Source organism: Myotis yumanensis, unplaced genomic scaffold, assembly GCF_028538775.1.
Source record: "Myotis yumanensis isolate MYYU_CA2020_CCGP unplaced genomic scaffold, mMyoYum1.0.hap1 SCAF_3, whole genome shotgun sequence".
Lineage (NCBI taxonomy): Eukaryota > Metazoa > Chordata > Mammalia > Chiroptera > Vespertilionidae > Myotis > Myotis yumanensis.
In genome coordinates, this window is record NW_027223754.1 from 103532348 (window position 1) to 103554472 (window position 22125).

The window sequence follows — 22125 nt, forward strand, 5'->3', positions numbered from 1 at the left end:
GTTTTTGAAGGGGTAGTTTGAAAAATAGAATTCACATTAGGAAAATGTGTTAACTAGAAGAATACAGAAGTTCTGATACAAATATATAGGGAGTATCTAAAAATTTTCAGATTTGTAAGATGTTTAAATAAAGCTCCACAAATTTAGCTATTAACATGTAAATCCCAGGACCTAGGTACATCCACATGGGAATATGTTAGACTGTGAATCAGTAAATGAAAAAATTTTTTCTTATATTTATGCAGTTTTTCATCTGTGACAGGTTTAAGTAAAATTCAGAATGTTGCCTCTCAAAATAACAATAATAACATTTCAGAGTTTTAGCAATAGATTCCAAAATGCAATATAATTGTAGTTATTTATGGAGAAACTGAGAAGCCTATAATTATCCTTATAAAATGATACTTGTCTAAATATTAAAGACTTAAAAACATATTTCATTCCAGCATAATTTACTTTATTACAATTGTGTTTGGCTATAGATATACATGTAAGCTCTAGGGGATAAAGGGCTTTATCTTCTTTGTTGGTTGCTGTATTTCTAGTTCCTAGAACAGTACCTGGCATCAGAGTAAGTATTCAATAAGAATTTGTAGAATGATTGAATAAATAAGTTAAACTAAGTGTTTGGATTCCAGATTCAATATACAATATACAATATTGAATATACAATATATACAGAATATACAATATTCTGCTACAGAATTCAGGGTTACACTTATATTGCTTTTGCTAGACTTTAAGAAACTAAAAATCCTGTGACTTTTCCCCTCAGATTCTCCTCTGGACTATTTTTTGTATCTTTCCAAGCTGGCCTGAGTTTGCTTATATCAAGATTGTAGGTTAAATGGAAAGACACAATGCAGATTCCAAAGGACACTTACCTGTTGCTTGCCATAGCTATAATGACTACTGGGAAGGATAAATGTAGTTTATTTTATAATCATGTGTAAAACATTAGAGTAGTATATAGCTAAATATGGTGAATACTGCTTAGAAACTTCAAATTAACCATTTATATTATACTTTTGTCTTATCAATAGCCAATTCCAAACCTTATTTACAATGATGATGAACAATGCATTCTAGGGTAAAATACTGTATTAAAATAAAATTATTCAACTTACAGCAATAAGTTGGTAAGAATTATTCATCATGGCTATTAACATGTTGAGTAGGACAACCAGAGAGATGACGTTGTATGTCCCAAACATGGTGGCACCAACAAACTCAGTGAATTCATGCTGTGCTTTAACATTGGTCACATATAAATTGATGAGCCCAAATATTGACCAAAACAGGGACTGGAGTGTCTCAAATAACCTGGAATAAATGTAAAATGAACTAATAACTATATTAATAGAACCAGTATACAAAACTGAAATACTGTTACGTATATAAAATTAATTTAAAAATACATGTCCTCCATTGGGTATCTATACAAAAATTTGAAAACATTTAATCATAAAATATATGTACCAATTTGTTCATTGTAGCATTATTTAAGGTGGCCAAGATATGGAAACAACAGAAGGGTTATTTGATAGATGATTGGATAAAAAACATATGATGTGATATACATATATATTAGAGGTCCAGTGCAAAAAATTCATAGACTCAGGGGTGGGAGGCGGGGGTCCCTCAGCCCGGCCTGTGCCCTCTCACAGTCCGGGAGCCCCTCGAGCAATCACCCCAAAGAGGTAGGCTCCTCCCACCTGGTCAGGGCTCCGCGATGGATCGCCCCTGCAGAGGGAGGCCCCTCCCACCCACCACAGCCTGCCGGCGGTAGCCTGGGCCTCCCTCTGCAGGGCGATCATGGGGCGATGGCCAGGCCCCCAACCAATCACATTGCACCCGCCTTGGCTGGCCTGACACCAGTGTGTGTCATAGTGTGGTCATCCGGAAGGTTGTCCGGATGGTCTTTCTGCTATTTGGTTGTTCGGTCTATTTGAATATTGCTTTTATTATTACAGCTATTATGAAATACTACTCAGTCATAAGAAAAGATGAAATACTGCCATTTGTGACAACATAGATGGATCTTCAGAATATCATACTAAGCAAAATAAGTCAGTCAGGAAAATGTCAAGAACCAGATGATATAAAACTGAAAGCAACAAATGAACAAACAAGAAAAACAAACAAAAAATCATAAACACAGATAATAGTATGGTGGTCACCAGAACGATAAGGAGGTAGTAAAGGCTAAAGGGGATCAAATATGTGGTGGTGGAAGATTTGACTTTTGGTGGAGGGCACACAATGCAATATACAGATTATGTATCATAGAAATGTATATTTGAAATTCTATATAATTTTATTAGCAAATATCACCCCAATAAATTTAATTAAAAAGAAAAATAAATAAATGCATGAATGACAAAAGAAAAAATACAGGTCAGTAGTAAAATAAAATTTTAGTGTAATTATAAAATTAAACTTAATAAAAAGAATTAAAAATTTGTTTTAATCATACTAGTGTAAATGGTATACTTGATTTTCCTAAGAGCTTTGAAAGCTATGTTTACTTTTCTAGGTCAGAGATGAAAAATCTGATCCACAGCCTGTTTTTGTATGACCCCTGAGTTAAAAATAAGTTTTGCTTTTGCAAACGGTTGAAAAAAAAACAGAAAAAAGGGTGATATTTTATGACATATGAAATTGTATGAATTCACAATTTAATGTCCATAAACAAAGGGGTTTTTTTAGAGTTTATTTTTTAAATTTTTATTGTTGAAAATATTATATATGTCTATATGTCCCCTTTTTTCTCCCATTGAATCTTTAGAGCTCACCTCTGCCCTAGGCCACCCTATTGTCTGTGTCCATGGGTTTGGTTGATCTCTACCACCGCCCCCCCGCCCCACTCCCCCCCTTCCCTCCTGCCCCTAACCCACACCAGTCTTCCCTCTAGGATTCCACAGTCTGTTCCATGCTTCTATTTTTCTGGATCTATTTTGTTTAACAGCTTTATTTTGTTCACTAGAGGCCTGGTGCACGAAATTTGTGCACTCGGGTGCGGGGGTCTCTAAGCCCAGCCTGCGCCCTCTCGTTGTCTGGGAGCCCTCAGAGGATGTCCAACTGACAGCTTATAGGCCTGCTCCCCTGGAGCGGACATCCTTAGCGCTTCTGTGGAGGCGGGAGAAGCTCCCACCACTGCCGCTGCACTCGCCAGCTGTGAGCCCAGCTTCTGGCTGAGCGGCACTCCTCCTGTGGGAGCACATTGACCACCAGGGGGCAGCTCTTACATTGAGCGTCTGCCCCCTGGTGTTCAGTGAGCATCATAGCAACTGGTCGTTCCACCAATTTGCATATTAGCCTTTTACTATATAGGATTAAATTCCACATATAAGTGACATCATGTAATACTTGTCTTTCTCTGACTGGCTTATTTCACTTAGGATAATACTCTTCAGGTGCCTCCATGCCGTCTCAAAGTGTAAGAGATTCTTCTTTCTATTGCTGCATAGTATTCCATGGTATAAATGTATCACTGCTTTTTTTATCCACTCATCTACTAATGGGCACTTAGGCTATTTCCAGATCTTAGCTATGAACATAGGGCTACATACATTCTTTCTGATTGGTGTTTTGGGTTTCTTAGGATATATTCCTAGAAGTGGGGTCACTGGATCAAATCGTAGTTCCATATTTAATTTTTTGAGGAAACTTCATACTGTATAAACAAAGTTTTATTGAAACACAACCACAGTCATTTATTTATGCATCACCTATTCCTATTATTTATTTTGTATTACAATGGCAGAGGTAACTGTACCAGAAAACACATGGCCCACAAAAGCCTAAAATATTTACTATGTGTCTTTTTTATAAAAAGTTTGTCCCTTCTTAGGGCAATTAGTAATAGTTAACAAATAATTGATCCTCAAGCCTAATCTTTGAAAAATGTCATTTCTTTTTCCTGATTTTGCTTTTAGTAATAAGAGGATTAAGAATAAATTTATTTCCGAAACCAGTTTGGCTCAGTGGATAGAGTGTCGGCCTGCGGACTGGGGGGTCCCAGGTTCGATTCCGGTCAAGGGCATGTACCTGGGTTGTGGGCACATCCCCAGTGGGAGATGTGCAGGAGGCAGCTGATCAATGTTTCTCTCTCATCGATGTTTCTAACTCTCTATCTCTCTCCCTTCCTCTCTGTAAAAAATCAATAAAATATATATATTTTTAAAAAAGAATAAATTTATTGGCTGGCTGGCATGGCTCAGTGGTTGAGCATCGACCTATGAACCAGAAAGTCATTGTTCAATTCCCAGTCAGGGCATATGCCCAGGGTGTGGCTTGATCTCTGGTAGGGGCCATGTGGCAGGTGGCTGGTCAATGATTCTCTCTCATCATTGATGTTTCTAAATCTCTCTCTTCCTCCCTCTCTGAAATCAATAAAAATATATTTAAAAAGATAAAGTTACCAATATTGATTTCCACATTGGCCATTTAAGTTGCACATAATAAATGCTGTAAGATAGCAGTGTCTGAGAAGGCTGAGATAATAAAATTTGTTATTTTTTTTAATATTTCAGAGAACATTTTACTTATTCCTGTCAATGAATGAACTAGGTGATTTAATTAAAAGTTAAGTTTATTTCACTTACTGCAAGAAATAGAATAATAGGAAGAATGTCTGAACTTAATGAAGAATTATTTGTTTCAAGAGGACCATTATACTACCTTAATATAATGCTGTAAAAAGACAACAAAAGTCTTATACTCTTTGATAAATGGTTACAATAAGTGTTTAGTTAAATTATATTGTAAAAATAAAAAATATCTCATACATAACAAGTACTTAGGATTTCAATCTTTAGTGAGATTGACATTAGTTTGGAATCATGATGTAGGACCAAGTCAATAATGTTTTCTGGCAGCTCTCAGCCCCAGTGACATTATTCCATGTGCACCCTTTTATGCAAGGGTGATCTTTATGTAGGTCTCTGACCCTCCCCACCCAAAGCCACATGGATTAAATTGGTCAAGGTCAAATGACCTAAGCAGGGACATGGCCTAATGTGAAGATGATCCTAAACAATCAGATTTGTTCTTTAGGAGAGTTTATCTTAGAAATATCAAGAGAATGTGGTAGTTGCCAAAGTGACTGAAATGACAGGAGTTATGATGTAAGATCAAGATCACTGGACTTATGAGAAGTCAAAAGTTTAAGACAGACAAACTAAGAAGCAGAGAATTGAGGATGAAAAAGCTGGTTCACATGAAAAGAGAGTACACATGGACTAGCTAAATCATGTTAATGTTGGTTCTCATAGTAAAAAGTCCTGTGGTCCAGCACTATGTCAACTCTTGCTTTTCCTGAAGCCAGGTTTTGCTCTAAGTTTGCTCAGAGGATCAAAGAACTGTAATCCTGTGTATCATTGTTATAACAAAACTCCTGTTACTTGAAACAATTCATGAGTTACAGGTCTATATAACCAGGAGAATCTAACTAAGGATGCCTTAATTAGAGTTCATTAGAGTTCTTTTCTCAAATTGATTGCTTTTTTAAAAAAGTAAAGTATTTTATATATATATATATATTTTTAAATATATTTTATTGTTTTTTTACAGAGAGGAAGGGAAAGAAAGAGAGAGAGTTAGAAACATCGATGAGAGAGAAACACCGACCAGCTGCCTCCTGCACATCTCCCACTGGGGATGTGCCCGCAACCCAGGTACATGCCCTTGACCGGAACCGAACCTGGGACCTTTCAGTCCGCAGGCTGACGCTCTATCCACTGAGACAAACCGGTTTTGGCAAGTATTTTATATTTTTAACTAGTGGCCCAGTGCATGAAATTCGTGCACGGGGGGGCGGGTGGGGGGGTGGGGTGGGGTGGTGTCCCTCAGCCCATCCTGCACCCTCTCCAATCTGGGACCCCTCGAAGGATGTCCTACTGCTGGTTTACAGGGATCGGGCCTAAACTGGCAGTCGGACATCCCTCTTACAATCCGGGACTACTGGCTTCTAACCATTCACCTGCTTGCCTGCCTGATTGCCCCTAACCACTCTGCCTGCCGACTGCTCGCCTCCAACTGTCCCCTGCTGCTGGCCTGCTCACCCCCATATGCCCCCCCTGCTGGCCTGCTCGCTCCAAATTGCCCCCCCCCATGGTCATGATCACCTCCAACTGACCCCCACTGATAGTCTGCTCGCCCCCAACTGCCCCCCCTGCTGGTCTGCTTACCCTCAACAGCCCTGCCTTCCCATCAGCCTGATCACCCACAACTGCCGTACCATCCTGGCCTGATCACCTACAATTGCCCTCCCCTCTTGGCCTCTAACCGCCTCTATCTCAGCCCCGCCACCATGGCTTGGTCCAGAAGAGCATCTGGAAGGTCTCCCAGTCTAATTAGCATATTACCCTTTTATTAGTATAGATAGAGGCCTAGTGCACAGGTAGGGGCCAGCTGGTTTTCCCTGAAGGGTGTCCCAGATCAGGGTGGGGGTCCCGCTGGGGTGCCTGGCCAGCCTGGGTGAGGGGCTGATGGCTGTTTGCAGGCTGCCCACAGCCCCTTCAGGGTGGGGGGGTCCTGCTGGGGTGCCTGGCCAACCTGGGAGAGGGCTGACGGCCATTTTCAGGCTGGCCATGCCCCCCAGCAACCCAAGCTCCCAGCCTCTCCTTTTATTCTTTTTTCTTTTTTTCAGCGCCCCCTTGAGTGGAGGCCAGGGAAGGCTGGAAGCAGGTATCTGGGATTTATTTATCTTCTATAATTGAAACTTTGTAGCCTTGAGTGGAGCCCAGGGACAGCCAGGTCAGGCAGGAAGCTTGGCCACCGTGGCCACCACCACCTTAGTTGGGTTAATTTGCATACTCACTCCTGATTGGCTGGTGGGTGTAGCAGAGTGGCAGAGTGATGGTTAATTTACATGTTTCTCTTTTAGTAGTGTAGATTGCATAATTAAATTTTAATTACAGGATGTGAAATTTAATTATGTGTTTATTGGTGTATTTTGCTAGAGCTGTTTAACAATGGAGAGAAGGAAGAACCACTTTTGAGGGAGAAACTCTGATGAATTTTCTTTGATTAGGTTTACATTTTTAGGAGATATACATGGAGAGGTAGCTAACAGACAGTTGGACCTACAAATCTTGGGGATCTGTGCTAGTGATATGAATATAGAAGTCATCTCAAAGGCATTGGGCCAAATCCATAATCATAGCTGAGTTTTCACAGAGATATTGCAATAGGGTTTGAGGATAGTTACTACGGCAGACCACTTTTGAGGGTGGGGGCAGCTGGGGAGAGGTCAATGGGGGGAAAAGGAGACTTATGTAATACTTTAAACAATAAAGAATTTAAAAAATTTTAAAAAATAAATAAAAGCAATAGTTGAAATATAATTATCAGAGGAAAGTGAAAAAGACTAAAATAAGAGATGAAATATTAAAGCAGAGTAACATAATTTAAAAAGGACAAGATTTCAAAAATGAAAGTGTCACTAATAAAAAATGTTGAATATAAACTGTAATTGAAAAATAAAATAATGTTAAAACATGAAAGTGTTAAACAGGGTCAAATGATTCAGATATATTGAAGAAAATGTAAAGAAATAAAATCCATCGATAGTGGTGATGTGAAGGCTCTAGATCAGCAGTTCTCAACCTGTGGGTCGTGACCCCTTTGGGGGTCGAACGACCCTTTCACAGGGGTCGCCTAAGACCATCAGAAAACACATATATAATTACATGTTGTTTTTGTGATTAATCACTATGCTTTAATTCTGTGCAATTTGTAACAATGAAAATACATCCTGCATATCAGATATTTACATTACGATTCATAACAGTAGCAAAATTACAGTTATGAAGTAGCAATGAAAATAATTTTATGGTTGGGGGTCACCACAACATGAGGAACTGTATTAAAGGGTCACAGAATTAGGAAGCTTGCGAACCACTGCTCTAGATATTTTCTAGAGTAGTTCTAATGGAGTCATGGAAGCAACAACCAAATTGCAATTGGGTGAAGAATGAATAAGAAGCAAGAAAACAACCTATCATGTTCAGGCTTCATTTCAGGGTTGCTTGGATGAAAGAAAGAAGAGAAACAAGAGTGGTAACTAATGAGAAACACAAGGTTATAAAGTTTCATCATCCATATTTACCCTGAATGAAAGGAGTAAAAGAGAGTAACCATTTGAGATATAAGTGAGAGATAACACTGTACTACTACCACTAATGATAAAAAGAAGTAAAGTAGCTAATATTTTATCATATTATATGACAGCTGCTGTATTCAGGTACTTTACATGAATTATTATGTTTTTTTTTTAAATTCTCACATGGAATAAAATCTCTGAAAGAGCAGTTAGTAAAAGAAAGTTTGAAAAAAAATTTTAATAATTCTCACCCAAGGCTATTTTGCCATTGATTTTTAGAGAGAGTGGAAGAATGGGGAGAAACAGAAGGAGAGAAACATCTATGTGAGAGAAACACATTGATTGGTTGCCTCCACATGTGCCCTTAACCAGAATCAAACCTGGGACCTTTCAGGCCAACACTCTATCCACTGAGCAAACCAGCTAGGGTGAAAGCTTAAAATTTATATCAGTTATATAATTATGAAAAGAAAACTGAAGACAACAAAAGCACAGAAATAAGATGTAGAGCAGGTGCCCTGAGGACATCACTAGTTATCCCCTCACAGTGATTTATATCCATTTAGCCAAACAGGGTCATTAAGGGATAAGTGACTCATGCCTGCCTACTACATCCTATATATTCTAGTATATTAAAAAATGAGAAGTTATGAATATATATTTTAGCTTTTGAATAACTTTGAACAAAAATAATTTGTTCCTTGAAAGTTTACATTGGAAAAATTTCAGGTAGAATACTCGATTTATTTAGGTTGAATGATTTGGGTCTATAATATTTGAGGTATGCAATTATCGTTTGTTTTTTATTATAGCAGAGGAAACCATCAGTATGGACAAAGTAAAATAATACATAATTTAAAAATTCAATACAGTTGCTTTTAAGATACAATTTATATTGGATATCTTACATCAGAATTTTCTAGCCATACGTTCTTGAATGGAGATTTAAATGAGTTAATATTTAATCATTTACCATGAAGCAAAGGGATTCCTGGAAATCTTAGGGAACATAAATTAAGATGGGGTTAAGTATAATCCTGTTGGTTGCAGATGAATCAGATTTCTGAGAAGGGTTTGGGGTCTTGGAACCAGAGCTGTTCCCTGAATTAAAAAAAGACATGGGAGTTTACTCACTTCTAGGTGCTGTTTAGAAGTTCTTTCTGGAAAACAAAGCATGGAATCAGAAGGATATGACAACAAATATAGATGGAGTGGTCTTGGCAAGCAGTTTGCATCAGGGCATGCAGGACAAAGTAGCAAAGGAGTTGTGCAAGACACAGCGTGCATAAGAGCTCTCCACCAGAAATCCAGCAGTCCAGTAAGCAGACAGACAATATACAGGCAGCTTGTTGGAGGTGGAATTCTAGGGAAAAGTGGTAGGATCTGGCCATTGTAAATCCCTGTACCTAGTTGCTAGGGGCAAATACCAAGACAAGGATCACAAATGAGTGGGGAAAGATAGGTTTAGGTATCAAAACTGAGACAGTCCAAAACCATGCTAGTCACAAGGATGTTGTTACAAGGCATTCAATGAACCTGCCCTGTCCAGAGTCAGAAAAGAATATAAGGAAGACAACAAAGCCAAGTAAGCTGGTCAGCTGAAGAAATGCTACTTAAGCTCAGAAGAGGCTGGGAGCAGGGGTTGGCAAGGCAAGGAGAGGCTGGAATGACTTTTTGTTTTATGTATGATTCGTGGTTTGTAGCAAATCTATTTCTAAAAATATTTAAGGCAACTAAGGCAGCACTTAAAATTTCATGTGCAAATAATCAGGTCTTGATTAATTAAAATGGAGTTTTAAGTACTGGAATCAAAGATAAAACAAGACAGAATTTAATCAACAATTTTTTTTTAACTATGAGTGACTTAGTTCATGTGAGTTTATTAATTTCCTTATACTTAAAAAGTTACTGTACTCTCTTATATTATATAAAATTCTGTAATGGTCCATGAATAGGGTCTGACTTTTAAAAGTCAACTACAAAAGACCATGTATTCACATATGGTTACTGTGTAGATGAAAATTACCCAACTTCTCCATTAATCTGCTAATTAACTGTTTACTAGAGTGGGAAGGAAATGGACACAGATATATAGAGGTGTATTGTATGAGGACTGTGTGAACATCAAACATAGTGGTCATGAACCTGTGTTGTCCAGCAAATCTGATTGTAAGATATAGATGGTGATACTACACAAGGCCTATTGCTTCTCAGGTGGAAGGGCACAGAAAGTTTTGTGTGCATAATAAGGTTTGGATTATTTCTATATGCTTAGATTTTTGTATGGAAAACTAGAGAATCAAAGAGATATGAAAGGACTTTAACATCTGGAAAACACATGAAAAAGGACTGAAAAGCACTTGGATTTTTTTATATAATTGCTTTTACATGTACACATTATATTTTTAATGGGTGTGTAAGCTATCAATAGGACACAGATTTCCATTTTATTCTACATTTTATTTATGATTTACTTATTTTTTTTAATTATATTTTTATTGATTTTAATTATATTTTTATTGATTTTAGAGAGGAAGGGAGAGGGAGAAAGAGAGAAACATCAATGATGAAAGAGAATCATCGATCGACTGCCTCCTGCACACCACACACTGGGGATCAAACCCACAACCCGGGCATACGCCATGACCAGAAATCGAACTGTATCCTCCTGGTTCATATGTCCATGCTCACTGAGCCACTCTGGTGGGCTTATTTCACATTTTAAGAGTATACATGGACCTTGAGAATATCATCCTAAACAAAATAAGTCAGTAAGAAAAACCATATAATTTCACCCATATGTGGGATATAAAACCGAAATTCATAGACACAGACAAAGTAAGGTAGTGAAGCGGGTGTGGAGGTAGTAATAGGTAAAGGAGGCCAAATTTATGGTGATAGAAAAAGACTGACTGTGGGCACAAGTACAATATACAGAAATGTATCACAGAAGTGTATATTTGAAATCTATATAATCCTGTTAACCAATGTCACCCCAATAAATTTAATAATTCAAAAAAGTATATATAGGTGTCTTTAATTAGGTCATTTTGAAAGAAATTATCATTTTACTAAAACTTAGCTAAATAACATATATTCACAACCAACAATATAGTGATGGCCAGAGGGAAGAGGGAACAGGGGTTGGGTAGAGGTGGGCAAAGGGAGGGGGAAATGCGGACATCTGTAATAGTGTCAACAATTAAAATAAAGTTATAAGAAAAGGACTATTTACTTTGAATACCATGAAGATAACAGAAGAAATTATAATTTTATTATTTTTCTTTTCACATATGATGTGACATCATTTATATGAAGCACTGAGAAAAGCAAAATGAATGAATGAATTAATTAAATATTTAAAGACATGCTAATTCTGTTCTCTGCATTAAGCATAATTTCCTTTGCAACCACTTGTCAACGATTTTTCAAATTCATAATGTATTGCATTCTAAACTTCTGCATGTTATTGATAGAAATGTTTGGACTTACGTTGAAAATGCATTATTCTGCTTTTCACATCGTATGCCTTTGCAGTTTAAACCTTTTGTTTCTTCATAGTAGAAATATAATTGATTTAGGCCATTAGCAAATGCTAACAACACAAGGCAGTATATGAATAGAAACTTCAAAATGTCCAGGAGCATTCTTCCCAAAGATATCTGCAGAGGCCCCAAGTGAGAATTTGCAGTAAACAGTGAGATCAGGCGTAGGGAACTGAAGATGTTTGCAATTGCAAATAAAGCTTCAGCCACCAGAGTGGGATGCCACATGTCCCAAGATTCTCGAGGATTAAGAGCACTGTACTGAAGAAAAGAGAAAAAAAAAAAGTAAAACAAATGCATACATATAAATATGTCAGACCAGGATACTTTTTCAGGAAGCTGATGTCCTCCAGAACAATGGCAGCAATACTAATAAAAAAGAAAGTATCTAAACTAATAAAAGACAAAGATGCTAATTGACCGTACATTTGCTATGCCCAAGCCACGCCCACAAGCCAATCAGAGCGACTATATGCAAATTAACCCAACCAAGATGGCGGCTGGCAGCCACCGAGCTGGAGCAAGCAGGAGGCTTGGTTGCCTGGGCGATGGAGGAAGCCAAGCTTCCCGCCGGCCCTGGCCAGCTGTGGCCTCCGCAAAAGGCAACAAAGTTTCAATTATAGAAGCTAAATAAATCCAAGATACCTGCTTCCTGCCAGCCTCCACTGGGAGCTTGGGTGGCTGGGGGCTGTGGCCAGCTGGCAAACAGCCATCAGCCCCACACCCAGGATGGCCACACCCTCATGGGGTGAGGGTCCCTGCTGTGGGGTTTGGCAAGCCTGAAAATGGCCCTCAGCCTCTCACCCAGGCTGGCCAGGCACCCCAGCGAGGACCCCTACCCTGAAGGGGCTGTGGCCAGCCTGCAAAGAGCCATCAGCCCCTCTCCTAGGCTGGCCACACCCTCATGGGGTAAGGGTCCTCGCTGGGGGGCTTGGCCAGCCTGAAAAAAGCCATCAGCCACTCACCCATGCTGGCCAGGCACCCCAGCGGGGACCCCCACCCTGAGGGGGCTGTGGCCAGCCTGAAAATGGCCCTCAGCCCCTCACCCAGGGTGGCCAGGCACCCCAGTGGGGACCCCCACCCTGAGGGGGCTGTGGCCAGTCTGAAAATGGCCCTCAGCCCCTCACCCAGGCTGGCCAGGAACCCCAGCAGGACCCCCACCCTGATCTCGGACACCCTTCAGGGCAAACCAGCCGGCCCCACCCATGCACCAGGCCTCTGTCCTATATAATAAAAGGGTAATATGCAAATTGACCCTAACAGCAGAGCAACTGGGAATCACTGGTCACTATGACACAGTGACCACCAGGGGGCAGAAGTTCAATGCAGGAGCTGCCCCCTGGTGGTCAGTGTGCTCCCATAGGGGGAGCTCTGCTCAGCCACAAGCCAGGCTGATGGCTGCCAGTACAGCGGTGGTGGTGGGAGCCTCTCCTGCCTCCTCAGTAGCGCTAAGGATGTCCAACTACAGCTAGGCCTGCTCTTGCCAGTGGACATCCCCCAAGGGCTTCCGGGCTGCCAAAGGGATGTCTGACTCTCAGCTTAGGCTCAGTCCCCTGGGGAGTGGGCCTAAGCCAGCAGGTGGTCATTCCCTGAGGGGTCCCAGACTGCGAGAGGGCACAGGCTGGGCTGAGGGACCCTCCCAAGTGCACAAATTTTTGTGCACCAGGCCTCTAGTCCTATATAATAAAAGCCTAATATGCTTAGTGTCCAGTGGTCTGTTCAACCAATGAAAGTGTAATATGCTAATGATATGCTACGGTCACTCAACCACTTGCTATGACGTGCACTGACTCCCCGGGGACAGACAGTCAACCGGTAGGTTAGCTTGCTGCTGGTGTATGACCAATCGGGACTGAACGAGATGGTATGGACATGCCCTGGAGCCCTCCCGTGGTTCCTCCCCAGCTGGCCAACTTCCCATCTCCCTCCCTGGCCCTGATTGTGCACCGGTGGGGTCCATCCACCTGGCTTGTGCCTTCTCACAATCTGGGACCTCTCAGGGGATGTTGGAGAGCCAGTTTCAGCCCGATCCTGCAGGCCAGGCCAAGGGATCCCACTGGTGCAGGAATTCATACACTGGGCCTCTAGTTAATTTATAATTTATAAACTTCAATTAAAGTGCCTTCCTGATCTGTCCTTGACATTTGTAGTATTCATTAATATGTGAATTACAGCTGCTCTTGCCTTTCCAATGGAATTTCAAAAAAAGAAGTGTTATATAGGGGGAAATCTGATTTTACAATGGAAAAATATAGCAATATCATTGTAACAAAGAAAAATACATTATAAATGAAAGGCACTAAATTTTTAACAAAGTAACAATGACTTTACTTACCATATTTGAAATACTTGGCTATTCTAGAGAAAATGCATGTATGATACAAATTACATATAAATGAGCGGAAGTAGTGGTCTGTTACTGTGGAAATAATAATGGCCAATATGGGCATAACAGTTAGTACTTTGTATCTGTTATATCTTAAATGTAGATAAAACCTAACTTACAAATCATCCTGTATGTCAATGAATTGCTATTTTTAAAATATTTAATGTGTAGATAATGTGATATTTATCTTAACATTCCTTAATTATATAATACTAGAGGCCCGGTGCACAAAAATTTGTGCACTCGGAGGGGTCCCTCAGCCCGGCCTGTGCCCTCTCGCAGTCTGGGACCCCTCGGGAGTTAACGACCTGCTGGCTTAGGTCCACTCCCGGGTGGCAGATAGCAGGCCCAATCCCTAGGTGCAGCCCCTGGTCGGGCTCAGAGCAGGGCCCATCAGGGGGGTTGGGGCTCCGTACCCTGCAGGGCCAATCATGGGGTTGGGGCGCTGCCCCCTGTCACGCACAGAGCAGGGCCGATCAGGGGGGTTGAGGCTCCGTACCCTGTCACGCACAGAGCCGGGCCAATCAGGGGGTTGGGGAGCTCCCCCCTGTCATGCACAGAGCAGGGCCGATAGGGGAGTTAGGGCACCGCCCCCTGTCACACACACAGCAGGGTGGATCAGGGGGTTGAGGCGCTGCCACTGTCACACTCAGGGCAGGGCCAATGGGGAGGTTATGGCTCTACCCCATCACACACAGAGCAGGGACCGTGGGGGGGGGGGTTTGGGCGCCACCCTCTATCACCCACAGAGCAGGGCTGATCAGGGGGTTGGGGCGCCACCACTGTCACACTCAGGGCAGGGCCGATGGGGAGGTTATGGCTCTACCCCGTCACACACAAAGCAGGGCCCGTGGGGCGGGGGGGGGGGTGGTTGGGGCGCCGCCCCCTGTCACACATAGAGCAGGGTCGATCAGGGGGTTGGGGCGCCACCACTGTCACACTCAGGGCAGGGCCGATGGGGAGGTTATGGCTCTACCCTGTCACACACAGAGCAGGGCCTGTGTGTGTGTGTGTGTGGGGGGGGGGGGGGGTTGGGGCGCCATTCCCTGTCACACACAGAGCTGCAGGGTGATCATGGGGTTTGGGTGCTGCCCCCTGTCACGCTGATCCGGTGACAGGAGGCCTCGTGGCTCCGCTGATCCCGGTGCCAGGAGGCATATTACCCTTTTACTATATAGGATAGAGGCCTGGGGCCGGCTGGTTTGCCCTGAAGGGTGTCCTGGGTCAGGGTGGGGGTCCCCACTGGGGTGTCTGGCCAGTCTGGGTGAAGAGCTGAGGGCTGCTTTCAGGATGGCAATTGGCTGGCTGAAGCTCCCAACCACTCCTTTTTTTCTTTTTCTTTTCTTTCTTTTTTTTTATTCTGGGCCAGCTTTAGCTCTGGCTCTAGCTCTGAGGCTTCCGCTGCTATGATAGAAATAATGTATAACTCTAGCTCTGAGATCCCAGCTGGCTGAAAGCTTTTTTCTGGGGTTTTGTTTAGCTTCTATATTTCCAACATAGTTTCTTAGAGTTGTAGCTCAGAGGCCAGCAAGTCAGGTGGGGAATGTTGGAGTCTGCAGTCACTGGAGCAAGCAAGCCTCATGTTTGCTTCCAGCTGCCTGGCTGCCGGCCGCCATCTTGGCTGACAGTTAATTTGCATAAGGATATGCTGATTAGCCAATGGGAAGGGTAGTGGTCGTACGCTAATTACCATGTTCCTCTTTTATTAGTGTAGATGTGATTTGAGAAAAAGATTTGCTAGATTTAACTTTGACCAGCAATTATTTTATGTTAAATAAATGTCAGCTTTGAATTATCTTCATATTAAGCTATGTAAAGAGCACAATACAATTTGTTACTTGTAGTATTAAAGTAAATTTGCTGCTTTTTATTTTTTTTTAAAAAAAGGAGATCAAATACACTCTTTGAAATATTCCATTATGAAACCCTATAATTATATATGTATAGGAAGTGAATAATAAATTGAATTTTCTTCTCCATATATATCACTAAAAAATATGTCTAGACTACTGCATCTTTTTTCCTGTCAGAACAAACTTTCTGCATCTGTATGAGTCCAATCAGAATATTTTCTTTCTCTTTATATTTTATTTTATAGCAATGACTTTACAAATGTTACTTCTCTTAAAAATAATAGATAGTATTTTTTTAATCTCCCTGAGGAAAAAAACACATCACAAGTAACTGATTTTGTTCAACAGACTCTTGCTTGGATGACAATTTAAAACATTCAAGTTTGCCACAGTGCCTCTGTCAATCTGCATTTCCATCAATAGTGCATGAAGGTTCCCTTTTGTCCATATCCTTGCCAACACTGGTTGTTTGTTGATTCATTGATGATAGGATTTTTCTCAAAAAATTAAAATTTGAACTTCCATATGACGCAGTGATTCCACTTCTGGGAATATATCCAAAGAAACCTGAAACACTGATTTGAAAGAATATATACACCCCTAAGTTCAATGCAGCATTATTTCTAATAGCCAAGATTTGGAAGCAGCCCAAGTGCCCATGTATATATATAAAACCCTAATATGCAAATAGACCAAACAGCAGAACAACCAAACCACCGGTTGCTATGACAAGCGCTGACCACCAGGGAGTATGATGGAACATGGTGGGTGTCAGCAGTAGGCAGAAGAGTGTGGAACATAGCAGGCATTGGCCACGGTGGGATAGTGGAACAGGTGAGAGAGGGTGCCAGACCAAGGCGGGGCACCGGTTGCTGTCATCGAGGTGAGCCTCTGGTGGTTATTGAAAATTCTTTGCTCCTGAGAGGCCAGCAGCCACATCTTGCACCCGCTGCCAGCGACAGCCCCACTTGCACCTGCTGCCGGTGCCAGAGCCACTGCTTGCACCCGCTGCCAGCACCCAGTGCCAGTTCTGATCGCTCGGCACTATCAGTGGGTGCGAGAGGCAGCTGCCAGCCCCGATCACCCCTGAGGGCTTCTCCACCTCCCCCTGCTCCTGAGGGGTGATCGGGACAGCAGCTACCAATCACTCCACACTGACAGGGGGTGCGAGTGGGACTGGTGCCATCAGCACGTGGAAGTGGTGACAGTGGGAGCAGGACTGCCAGCAGACAGGGGACTGGGGGCAGTGGCAGGAGGGCCTGAGTGGGGTCACAGAGGATGAGCCTTTCCCTGTGCCCACCGCAGCCTCACAGCCCACAGTTCCTTTCAAGGTGCATAAATTCGTGTACTGAGTCCATAGTTAACAGATAAGTAGATAAAAACACTGTGGTGCATTACAATGGAATATTATTCAACAATCACTTGGTCATAAAAAAGAAGGACCTCTTACCATTTGTAACAATGTGAATGGATCTGGAGAATATTATGCTAAGTGAAATAAGCCAATCAGAGAAAGACGAGTATCATATGACTTCACTTATATGTGGAATCTAATGAAAAAAGTAAACTAACAAACAAAACAGAAACAGACTTATAGATACAATGAACAGACTGGAAGCTGTCAAAGGGGAGGGTGGCTGTGATAGGGGAGGGGCACATAGTAGAATTAGAGTAATTTAATAGCTGCCCACTGTAAAGAAGAGATTTTCTTACAGACCCTGGGAAACTGAAGGACATGTTACAAGAAGGAGAATAGGCCCTGGAGATAAGGCAGCCTGGAGCCCAGTTAACAGACAGAATCTATCTGAAGGGAGACAGCATTCTGGACTAATCTTTACAATGTTCAGGGCTAATCTTTGCAAGGACAATAAAAAAAAGGTAGGGGAAGAGAAAATGGCAGCTGAATAGTCAGACCTGTTGGGCACCTCCTCCCAGGGCCGGGCTGGGAATACAACTAAATTGTCCACAAATTAATAAACATGATACATCACATAAACAAATTGAGAGATGAAAATCACATAATTATATCAATTGATGCAGAAAAAGCATTTGTCAAAAGCCATCACCCTTTCTTGATAAAAATTCTTAGCAATGTGGGAATAGAGGGCCTATACCTCAACATAAAAAAAGAATGAAATGACAAACCTACAGCCAACATCATACTCAATGGGCAAAAATTAAAACCATTTCCCCTAAGAACAGGAACAAGACAGGGATGTTTATTCTCACCACTCCTGTTCGACATAGTACTGGAAGTGCTGACCATAGCGATCAGACAAGAAGAAATAAAAGGAATCCAAAATGGAAAAGAAGTAAAACTGTCATTATTCACAGATGACATGAATTTGTACATAGAAAACCCCAATGACTCCTTAATAAAAAACAAAAACTATTAGTTTTAATAAGTGAATTTGGCAATGTAGCAGGATACAAATTAACACCCAGAAACCTATGGTTTTTTTTATACATGAAAAATGACCTTACAGAAAGAGAAACAAACAAAAAGATAATACCATTTATCATTGAACCAAAAAATAAAAATAAAAAATTAAAATACCCAGGAATAAACTTAACTAAGGAGGTAAAAGACCTGTACTTGGAAAACTACAGGAAATTGAAAAAAGTGATAGAGAGCAAGACCTAGGCAAATGGAAGAATATACTGGGTTCATGGACTGATAGAATCAATATCATTAAAGTGTCCTTACTACCCAAAGCAATCTATAGATTTAATGCAATCCCCATTAAAATACCAATGGCACATTTCACAGACCTAGAACAAATTCTCCAAAAATTCATATGGAATATAAAAAAAGACCCTGAATAGCCACATAAATCTTGAGAAAGAAAAACAAAGTTGGAGGGATCACAATACCAGATACCAAGCTACATTACCAAGCCACGGTTCTCAAAACTGCCTGGTACTGACACAGGAACAGACATACAGACCAATGTAAAAGAACAGAGAACCCAGAAATCAAGCCAAGCCATTATGCTCAATTTATATTTGACAAAGGAGGCAAGAGCATACAATGGAGTCAAGAAAGTCTTCAATAAACTTTATTGGGAATATTGGACAGATACATGCAAAAAAATGAAATTAAACCACCAACTTACACCATACAGAAAAATAAACTCAAAATGGATAAAGGACATAAATGTAAGACGGGAAACCACAAAAATCTTAAAAGAATCCATAGGCAGCAAAATTATCAGACATATGTAGTAGCAATATCTTTACTGATACAGTTCCTAGGGCCATGGAAACTAAGGGGAAAATAAACAAATGGGAATACATCAAAATAAAAAGCTTCTGCACAGCAAAAGAAACCATAACAAAACAACAAGTAAGCCCACTGCATGGGAGAACATATTTGCCAATGTTATATTAATCTCCAAAATTTATAGGGAACTCACACATCTGAACAAAAGGAAGGTAAACAACCCAATACAAAAAAATGAGCAAGGACCTAAGTGAACACTTTTTAAAAGTGAACATACAGAAGGCCAAGAGACATATGAAAACATGCTCAAAGTCACTAATCATCTGAGAGATGCAAATCAAAACAACAATGAGATAGTATCTCACACCTGTCAAAATGGCTATCATCAACAAATCAACAAACTGCAAGTGCTGGCAAGAATGCAGAGAAAAAGGAACCCTTGTGCACTGCTGGGGGGAATGCAGACTGCTTCAGCCACTGTGGAAAACAGTATGGAGTTTCCTCAAAAAATTAAAAATGGAACTGCCATTTGACCCAATAGTCCCACTTCTAGGAATGTATCCCAAGAAATCAGAAACACCAATCAGAAAGGTCATATGCACCCCTATGTTCATAGCAACACAATTTATAATAGCTAACATTTGGGAACAGCCTAAGTGCCCTTCAGCAGATGAGTGGATTAAAAAATTGTGGTACATCTGCACAAGGGAATACTATACTGCTATAAAAAAGAAAGAACTTTTACCATTAGCAATAGCATGAATGGACATGGAGAGCATTATGCTAAATGAAATAAACCAGTCAGAGAAAGATAAATATCATGTTATCTCACTCATTTGTGGAAAATAATGAACAACATGAACTGATGAACAAAAATAGATCCAGAGACAGAGAAGCATCGAACAGGCCATCGAACTTCAGAGGGAAGACAGGGGAAGGTGGTGGGGGTAAGAGATTAACCAAAGGACTTGTATGCATGCATATAAGCATAACTCATGGACACCAGCACTATGGGGTGAAGTCATGTGCTGGGGGGTGAGGGTGGCCAGGGAGAGCTCAATGTGGGAAAAATTAAACATATGTAATAATACTATGTGTAATACTTTAAACAATAAATAATATTAAAAAATCTTCTGGGGGATATAAAGGGAGATATCAACAGCAATACAATCATAGTAGGGGACTTTAATACCCCAGGGACATCACTGAATAAAACTTCTAGACAAAAGTCAACAAGGAAACAGCAATTCTAAATGACACACTAGATCAGATGGAACTAATTGACATCTTCAGAACATTTCACCCCAAGGCTATGAATAAAATTTCTTCTCAAGTGTACAAGGGACATTTTTCAAAGATAGACCACATATTATGTCACAAACTAATTCTCTATAAATTCAAGAAGATTGAAATCATATCAAGCGTCTTCTCAGACCACAATGGCGTACAATTAGAAATCAACTACTATAAAAATGCTCATAAGGCAATCAAACACGTGGAGGCTAAATAGCATGCTATTAAACAATGAGTAGGTTACCAAAGAGATCAAAGAAGATATAAAACATTCTGAAAACAAGTGAAAATGAACATACAACAATCAAAAATCTATGGGACACAGTGAAATAGTCCTGAGAGGGAAGTTCTTAGCACTACAGGCCTACCTCAAAAAATAAGAAAAATTGGTAATAAGTTATCTATTATTGCAATTTAAAAAATTAGAAAGAGAACAATAAGGAAACCAGAGTAAGTAGACTGAAGGAAATAATAATGATCAGAGTGGAAATAAATGACATAGAGACAAAAAATAAAAAATACAAAAGATCAATAAAACCAAGAGCTGATTCTTAGAAAGTATAAACAGGATGTATGAAACTCTAGCCAGACTCACCAGAAATAAAACACAGAGGACCTAAATAAACAAAATCAGAAACCAAAGAGGTGAAGTAACAGAAATACAAAGGATTGTAATAAAATACTTAGAATGACTTTATTCCAACAAATGAGACAATCTGGACAAAATGGGCAGGTTCCTAGTAAAATTCAACCTTCCAGACCTCAATCAGGAGGAATCAGAACACATGAATCGGCTGATAACTACTGATGAAATTGAAGCAGTAATCAAAAAAAATCCCAGCAAATAAAAGCCCTGGTCCAGACAGTTTCACAGGGGAATCTTACCAAATATTCAAAGAAGTAACACCTATCCTCAAACTATTCCAAAAAATTCAAAAAGGAGGAACACTTCCAAGCTCTTTCTAAGAAGCCAGGATTACTCTAATTCCCAAAGCAGATAAAGACAAGATAGTGAAAGAGAACTACAGGCCAATATCCCTGATGAACATAGAAGCTAAAATCCTCAACAAAATTTTAGGAAACTGGATGCTGCAATACATTAAAAAGATAATACACCATGAACAAGTGGGATTTATTCCTGGGATGTAAGGCTGGTACAAGCAAATCAATAAATGTGATACAGCACATAAACAGCTTGTAAGACCAAAATCACATGATCATATCAATTGGTGCTGGAAAAGAATTCAACACTATCCAACACCCTTTTTTGATAAAAACTCTCAGCAAAATGGGAATAGAGGGATCATACCTAAACATATTAAAAGCCATTTTTGACAAACCTACAGCCAACATCAAACTCAATGGGCAAAAACTAAAACCATTTCTCCTGAAAGCAAGACAGCAATGCCCTCTTTCACCACTCTTGTTCAACATAGTACTGGAAATCCTAGCCATTGCCATCAGAAAAGGAGAAGAAGAAATAAAAGGCATCCAAATTGTAAAGGAGTAAGTAAAACTCTCATTATTTGAAGATGACATGATATTGCACTTATAAAACCCTAAAAACTCCATAAAAACTACTAGATTTAATACATGAATTTGGAAACATAGCAGGATACAAAAGTTACACCCAAAAATCCATTGCACTTTTATACACCAATAATGGACTCTCAGAAGGATAAACTAACAACAACAAAAAATCCCATTTACCTTTGCAA

General features: G+C 40.4%; 1 protein-coding gene across 2 annotated transcripts in view; it reads right to left on the reverse strand.

Annotated features, from left to right (window-relative positions):
- Positions 1-22125, reverse strand: part of TRPC4 (transient receptor potential cation channel subfamily C member 4) — a 362390-nt gene that overhangs the window by 51205 nt on the left and 289060 nt on the right. For both annotated transcript variants that reach the window (XM_070409233.1, XM_070409232.1), the window contains 2 exons: positions 11600-11913; positions 1128-1323 (listed from right to left, as the gene is read on the reverse strand). In XM_070409233.1, the coding sequence (XP_070265334.1) occupies positions 1128-1323; positions 11600-11913 (510 nt within the window). The remainder of the gene's footprint in view (positions 1-1127; positions 1324-11599; positions 11914-22125) is intronic.